Raw genomic sequence first — 8,430 nt, 5'->3', positions numbered from 1 at the left:
GACCCACCATCTAAGGCCGTCGGGGACGCAGCGTCCACCCTACAAGGCGGCGAGGTGGCAGTGGGTGCGCTCCTGCCTTCCACCACCGCCAAAAAGCGAAAAAGAAGGAAAAAGAAGAAGAAGGGAGTGGCAAAGGACGCTGGGTGTTCGATCGCGGACACAATGGCGTCCTTGCCACTCGGTGGCGTGGCCCCTCCACCTCCGAAAGCTCCTGCCACCGCTTCAGCCCCACAAACGGCCACCTTGTGGACTGAGGTGGTGAAGCGGAGGGGGACCAAGAAATTGGAGCGCATGGCAACGACGGCTCCCAAAGAGGAGGTTAATGGTGGGCCCAAGCCCAAGCCGCCGCCACTGTCCCGAGGCCCGACTGCCGCTCAGCTTAGGGCTAAAGTTCCGAGGACGGAGGCGGTAGTGATTGGACCCCTCAAGGAGGGACAACAGTACGCCGCGATCATAAGGACCGCGATGGCTGTTGTTGACCTCAATGCCCTTGGGGTTCAATTGGCGGGCACCAGGCGGACCCGAACGGGAGCCGTCCTTTTGGAGCTCCGGGGATCGGGCGCCCAGGCTGACAGCCTAGCTGACAGCTTGAAGGGTGCCCTGAAGGAGCATGACGTGCGGGTCCACCGTCCGGTGATGACAGTGCCCGTCATGCTCCTGGACGTGGAGGAATGGACGGAGGAGGGCGACGTGCAGAGTGCACTTCTGGACGCCCTCCGCCGTCCAGAGGACAAGGTGCCGCCGGAAATCGGGCCCGTTGTGGTCCGAGAGAACTCCGGCGGCAAAGGGCGTTACGCCCGGGTGGAGGTGCCGGCAAGGCTGGCCCCTCGCCTTGCAGGTCTCGCCCGTATCCGCGTGGGCTGGGTCACCTGTAGGCTGAGGATCCTTGGCGACAAGGGTCCGAGGTGCTACAGGTGTCTGGAGCACGGGCACGTGGCTCAGACGTGCAAGGGACCGGACAGGTCCAAGGGGTGCTTCTCCTGTAAAAAGGAGGGGCACCAGGCCAAGGACTGTCCGGGTGCGGGGCCGGCCTCAAAGGCCGCGAAGACAAAGGGGGGGCCTGGAAAGAAGGCTCCNCCTCAAAGGCCACGAAGACAAAGGGGGGCCTGGAAAGAAGGCTCCCCCTGGCAAGAAGAAAGGGGGAAAGGCCGAGGGGACTCCCGGACGGAAGCGAGGTCGAAAACTGTTTCCCTCGTCAAAGATTCCGCAACCTAGGCGTCTTTAAGGGCGCAGTGGACACTATACTGGGGATGATGACCAGGGACGTCCAAAACGGAGGCAACTTCTCTCCGGAGCGCAAGGAGGTTTATAACCCCTTCCATGGAGTAGAAGGGGAAGAGGAGCGAGTATGCCTTATGAGTAAGTGCGTCTCCTCCCTTCGAGGCGAAAGCACGGCGGACCGTGCGATCCAAATTGCCCGGCTGGTCAGCCGGGAACTGTTGACGCGCCATAGGAAGGATCCGATGATGGAAGCAATGGGGATTGGACTCCGGGATGTCGTTGATGTGTTCGACTACGAATGCGTCGTCGCGGAAACGGCACCCGGAGTTGTGGAGGAATCGTCCGAAGAAGACAATAGTCTATCCGAGGACGAAACAATGAGGACAGGTGTTAGGCCTGGCGTGAGTGGTGTTGAGCCTTCTCTCGGGCAGGCGACGACCGCTCCTTGCCGTGAGGTCTCCCCACCTTTGAGCCCCCTGCCGGAGGAGACGCCCCCAAAGCGTTACCCCGGGAAGAGGAAGGCGCCACTTCGTAACGAAGAGAGTGATGATGAAGCGACATTCGACGTCGGATTGAATCATGTCGTCGGCCTGACCAGACAGGCCGAAGTGGAGGGTAGCCTCATGAAAGAGGTTCCAGGTACTCATCTGCAGTACTTACTGGAGCAGATATCTCTTTCTTGCCAAGCGCTGACCGAACTTCGAAGTTCGGACATGCCACGCCGTAAGAAGAGGCATGACTCCGAGGAAGAAGCAACCGCGCAATCGGCTTTGGTTGGAAACATAGCGGGACAAGTCGCAGTGCTCCGCGGAGTCATTGATAAGCGTAGAGGGATGGGCGTCCACAAGGAAGTCCAGGAGGCGACCAAGAAGCTGGAGGAAATCCTGGCTACGGAAAAGCGCAGGAGAGCGACACCGCGCTCGGGGACCATTGTAGCCTCGCCGGAAAGGGGTTCTGGTACGTTAGCTCCGGTTTTCGCGAAACGGAAGCCGACAACGGACGCGGGAACGCAAACGGCGGTTGGACCGCAATCAAATAGGCCCGGGACGTCTGATATGGCGTTGAGGAGGAATGTGGCCACACAAACAACGGAGGAGCTCCCAAATCCCAGGTCAGATCCGCTGACGAAGCCTGGGAAGAAGCGAAAGAAGAAGAAGGAGAAGAGACTGAACACTGTCGAGGATGCCGTATCCTCGCCGACCGTTACGCTTCCCGAGAAGCATTCGGATCGGGGGACTGCTGCTGCAAAGTCCGCTCCGGCGAGTGCGGACACAGGAGCAGAGACGGAGAGTTTCACTTGGACGGAGGTGGTTCGTCGCAAGGGTGAACTGGGGAAGACCGAGGAAACGGCAACTAGGCCTAGACCTCCACCGCCTACACGAGGTCCGACCGCAAAAAAGTTGCGGGCGAGGGTCCCTCGTACGGAGGCTGTGATTATCGGCCCTTTGAAGGGGGACTTGAAGTATGCCGAAGTGATGAAGACGGCGACGGCCTCCATGGACCTTCTGGCCTTGGGTATCCAGGTGTCCGGGACCCGGAGGACTCAGACGGGGGCCGTTCTGCTGGAGGTTCGAGGAACCGCCGAGAAAGCGGATTTACTAGCCGCCAAGTTGGAGGAGGCGCTCAAAGAGAAGGACGTGCGGGTGCATCGCCCTTCGATGACCCGCACTGTCATAATCAGGGATGTGGAGGACTGGCACGAAGAGGACGAGGTGCGTCGGTCTCTAAGCGATGCTCTGGAATGTCCAAGTGTTGGGCCCGTTATCATACGGTCTAACATTGGAGGCAAGGGGCGTTACGCGAGATGTGACGTGCCCGTCAAGGTTGCCATTCGGCTTACCACAGTGAGCCGAANACCAATCGGCTTACCACAGTGAGCCGAATAAAAGTCGGCTGGACAACCTGTAGACTGAGGATCATTGACAAAGGTCCTCAGTGCTACAGGTGTCTGGAGTATGGGCACATTAATGGATCCACCCCGACGTTCGAGGGTCACTCCTCAAGCTCGGTGGTGGACGTCACGCTGGTGTCCCCGTCGCTGCACCCGCACGTGACCGGCTGGTCGGTTCTCCCGTACAGGGAAATCCTCAGCGACCACCGGTACATCATGTACAAGTGCGGCGATGGCGGCCGTCCCCCTCGAGCCGTGCCCCGCGTGCCGTCTCGCGATGGGCGAGTGGGTTGGCGGGTCGGACCGGCCACGGACGTCGACGCTTTTGAGACGGCCTTACTGCTCGCTCAATGGTCGGCGCCCGTGGTACCGGACCGGCGCGTCTCGGCGAGCGAAGCGGCGGAAGAGTTGGACCGGAGGGTGGTCGCAGCCTGCGACTTCGCCCTTCCGGCCAAACGACCGCCGTCGACTCGCGGACCGCCAGTCCACTGGTGGAACGCCGAGGTGGCGGCCAGGCGTGAGGAGTGCGTCAGAGTCAGAAGGACTATGACGCGCTCCAACCGTTGGCCGCGGGACCTGGAATCCCCGGACCCGAGGGAGGCGCTGAGGTCGGCCCGCAAGGAGCTGAAGCTCGCCATCAGGCGGGCCAAAGCGAAATGCTGGGCCGAACTCGTAAAGTCGGTGGACCACGACCCGTGGGGGAAACCCTATCGGGTTGTAATGCGGAAGCTCCGCGGTCCACCGGCTTCGGGTCAGCTGGAGGCGGAAGTGCTGGAAAGGGCGGTAGACACGCTCTTTCCGACACATCTGCCCCTGCCTCCCCCGGCGTTTGGGGACGACGTGTCGGTGGTGGAATTCACCAGCCAAGAAGTAGCTGACGCGGTGGCGCGTGTGCGGGGCCGGAACACAGCTCCCGGCCCCGACGGGATTCCAAACCGGGTGTGGGGGTTGGTCCACGACCTCGCCCCGGATTGGATACGCGCCGTCGCGAACCTGTGCCTTTCGGAGGGTGAATTCCCCACGAAATGGAAGAAGGCCAGGCTGGTACTTCTGAGATAGGGTGACAAGCCCGAGGGTCTCCCCTCGTCGTACCGACCGCTTTGCATGTTGGACGACTTGGGGAAGATCCTCGAGCGGCTGCTCGTCACCCGGATCGAAGCCCACCTGGCCGACGTCGGCGGACTGGCCGAGGGCCAGTTCGGCTTCCGGAGGGGGAGGTCGACGGATGACGCGGCCTCCCTCTTCAGGGACTTGGCCCTCAAGGCCAAAACTGAGCAGGGTTTCGGGGTGGCGGTGAGCTTGGACATCCGAAACGCGTTCAACTCCGTGCGATGGTCACACATCCTCGGAGCGCTGGACGCGTTTCGGGTGCCTCCTTACCTCGGGCGGATGATCAGGTTGTACTTTAGCGATCGGGTCATCTCTTACGAGAGCGCCGCGGTCCCGAGAATCCTACCTGTTACGGGAGGCGTCCCGCAAGGGTCGGTTCTCGGGCCTCTGCTGTGGAACATCGCGTACGAACATTGCGCCGGTCGGAGTAAAAAAAAAAAAAAAAAAAAAGATAGCATCGCCGACTTAATAGGTTTTGGGAAAAAAATTTACGCGGCTGATAAACACGTTTCAAAACATTATGAAAACATTATGAACATTAATTCTATAAAAGTTCATTATAATCTGGTTTCCGTATCATTCGATTACGGTTAACCAAATTATACCTTATAAGAATTTTTCATGAACGTTCCTCCGGGATTTCATCGATCCCAAATTATTGAAAAACCCATTTATTATCCTTCAAACACTATATTTATAAGTCAAATACGGGTAACATTGAATGATCAAGACGGAAAATTAATCGATTTAAGAGGAGAGCCATTATCGGTACGTTTACATTTGAAACGCGATATTTAATGGGTTTAAAATTTACTAATAATCACGCGAAAAAAACAATTGGCAGTGTTGGTAAAAAACGATTACTAATAAATAAAAAAACTCCACACTCTATACAAAGTAAAAAAAAAAAAATTCGACTCTGCCAAAACCACGGCGTATTGTCTAATTATACAAGACCGTATAATACAGTATAATCCATTTAGTAGTGAAGTTCGAATGTCGTAAATAGTGTATAAATTACTAATTAGTGAAATATAAAATTATTTTTAAAATAAAGTGAATATTATGCAACAGTGATCAAATATTTATTTTTACATTAATAGTCTTTATAATAATTTGTCATAATTATTTTCAAAAAAAATAATTATATTATGTTATTTTACTGGTATTCAATGGTTCTCGATCTGCCGGTTTGCTAGAATAAAAATATACATTAATAATAAATTATAACATTTACAACGAACGAACGAAGTGCATACTTAAGTCGATAATGACCATAGGCGCGAGTATTTATTCGGTTTGGTAAAATAACATGTTTGTCGTCAATACGATTTAGTGTTATTTTCATCGATTTGATGGTGAAAACATCGTGTTTGTATGTTTGTATTATGTGTAGGCATTGGTTGGTGGCACTGGCCACAACCCTTATCTTTATTATGTTATGATATATATTATGCAATGTTAATATTACTATTACGAAATTATTATTATGACGTTGATGTTAATTTTTTTATGAAAATACAATTATGTTTTTTTAAGAGTTTTTAAAGAACCAACTAGTTTTATTTTTTTTATATGTTCACCTTTCACAGTTATCTGTTCCTCTTTTAATATACCATATTATATGGCCTCCTACAATCTCAGAAGTGGTTTTCGAAAATCCGTTTCCATGATGGATTTGGATAAAAATCGAGAGCATGGCGACACGGTTCAGGTTGATCAACAAGTGATTACCAGTGATACTTTTGAAGAGCCTTCTACATCTAATATGAACACCATGTTTCAATTATTGATGGAACAAAATCGTTTATTAATGCAACAACTCGCTGTTTTTAATACTACGAGTAACCAAGGTAATCAATTTTATGTTATGCCAGATCTTAACAAAAGTATAAAACCATTTACGGGCCACGAGTCTAGATCAGAAGCCAAAGATTGGCTAAATACATTTAATGGTATAGCTGATATTAACAAGTGGTCTTTAAAGATTGAGTCTGTTCGAGCAAATTTGAATGGACCAGCTCAACAGTGGTTTAAGAGTCGTACTTTTTCTTCATGGAAAATATTTGAAAAACAATTTACAAAGTCATTTATTGGTGATCAAAATACTACTGAATTGTGGCAAAATTTAGTCTCTAGAGTACAATTAAAAGGCGAACCTACTGTTGATTATTTTTATGAGAAGGTACGTTTATGTAGTGAATTAAATTTATCATTTGATCAAGTTAAAACACAATTATTAGAAGGTTTTTATTCACGTGACATGGTCACATACTTGTTGTCAAAACATCATAAAGATACTGATGAAATTTTTAATGACATACAAACTTATGAAAATCTTAATAAAGTACGTACTAAGCGGATAGTTTTAGGTAATAGTTTATTTAAGTATTCACAAAGCAATTCAACTGTAATACAAAAAAAGATTGAAGACAAGAAGAAAGATCAAATAACAATTAATGTGAAACGCTGTTTTAATTGTTATAGTACTTCTCACACTATTCGAAACTGTAATAAACCAAAAAGAGCACCAGGTTCCTGTTTTAAGTGTGGCTCAATGGAGCATCGACAAAAAGATTGCAATGACAGTCTGAAAACAAAAGAAGAGGAAACTGATGAGCAATCCACAATGATGATAGAAATCAGTGAGTTATGTTATCCACCATATACACTGAGTATTAATATTGAGTGTCAAATGCAACATTGGACATTGGATGCAGTCATCGACTCAGGTAGCCCTATTTCTATAATTAAAGAAAATGTTGTTCCTTCTAATTTAATTTTAACTTCTGTTACTTCTAATCTTTCTGGTATTAATAAAAGCCAATTAAAAGTATTAGGTATCTTTAATTCAACAGTTTTTATTAAGTGTATAAATACTAAGTTAAATATTTTATTTTATGTTGTTGATAATGGTACAATGAATTCTGACTGTTTGTTAGGTAGAAATTTTATTTGTGATAAATCTATTAAGTTATCATTTGAAGAAAGTTTACTTATAGAAAAAGTTAGTAATGATGATTTTATTTTTGATGATATTATGTTAATTGATATTGATAAGACTGAGACTATTAAATTAGATATTAATGAAAATTTAAGTGTTGATGTTCAGGATGAGGTGAACATAATTTTTAAAAATTATTATTTAAATGATGTTGTTAACCCTAAAAAACTAGAGGCTCCTTTTGAACTTGAAGTTAAGTTAACTAAAGATCATGTACCTTTTTATTTTAGACCTAGGCGTATGTCATTTAGTGAAAAAGAGAAACTTAAAACTATTATTAATGAATTATTAGCTGAGAAAATTATTAGACCTAGTAATTCACCTTATTGCTCACCTATTGTTTTAATAAAAAAGAAAACAAATGATCTTAGACTTTGTGTAGACTTTAGAGAATTAAATAAAATCACTATTAAGGACAGATTTCCCCTGCCAATTATTGATGACACACTTGATATGCTTAAAGATAAAGTGTATTTTACCCGTTTAGATTTAAAAAATGCTTTCTATCATGTTAAAGTTAAAGAAGAGTCAATTAAATATTTATCTTTTATAACACCTATGGGTCAATTTGAATATACTAGAATGCCATTTGGTTTTTGTAATAGCCCTTCTATTTTTATGAGGTATATTTATACTATTTTTAATTCTTTAATTCAAAAAAATAAAATTATTATATATTTAGATGATATTTTAATAAGTACTGTAACAGTTGATGAAAATATTAGTATTCTTATTGAGATTTTTAAAATTATGTCACAATATTCTCTTAAACTTAGACTTGACAAGTGTTCATTTTTACAACAAAAAATTCATTATTTAGGATATGAAGTTGATGTAAATGGTATAAAACCAAATCCCCATAACATATTGACCATTAAAAACTTTCCTATACCTAAAAATTCAAAAGAACTTTGTTATATTATTGTTTAATTAAACTATAATAAGATGTGAACAGATGAAAAGATAATTATATTATATTAATTATACATGATATTACAATTAATAATAGTTATACATAANTTATAATTAATAATAGTTATACATAAGACAGTATATATGAGATACACGAGACACAAAAGTATATATTATCAACAGTGATAACAGTCTGACCAGTTATGTAACAAACTTCATAGCTTTTTAGGATTAGCTAGTTATTTTAGGAGATTTGTTAAAAATTTCTCTATTATTGCTAAACCATTATATG

General features: G+C 46.1%; 1 protein-coding gene across 1 annotated transcript; it reads left to right on the top strand.

Moving 5' to 3' along the window:
• The first annotated feature begins 5,846 nt into the window (after positions 1-5,846).
• On the top strand, positions 5,847-7,912 carry LOC126904043 (uncharacterized). Its single transcript, XM_050682679.1, has 3 exons — positions 5,847-6,954; positions 7,165-7,849; positions 7,909-7,912. The coding sequence occupies exons 1-3, from the start codon at positions 5,847-5,849 to the stop codon at positions 7,910-7,912; spliced, it is 1,797 nt and encodes a 598-aa protein (XP_050538636.1).
• Positions 7,913-8,430: the final 518 nt, after the last annotated feature.

Source organism: Daktulosphaira vitifoliae, unplaced genomic scaffold (genome assembly GCF_025091365.1).
Source record: "Daktulosphaira vitifoliae isolate Bord-2020 unplaced genomic scaffold, ASM2509136v1 Scaffold_4, whole genome shotgun sequence".
NCBI classification, from domain to species: domain Eukaryota; kingdom Metazoa; phylum Arthropoda; class Insecta; order Hemiptera; family Phylloxeridae; genus Daktulosphaira; species Daktulosphaira vitifoliae.
This window is presented reverse-complemented; position numbering and strand designations above follow the sequence as displayed.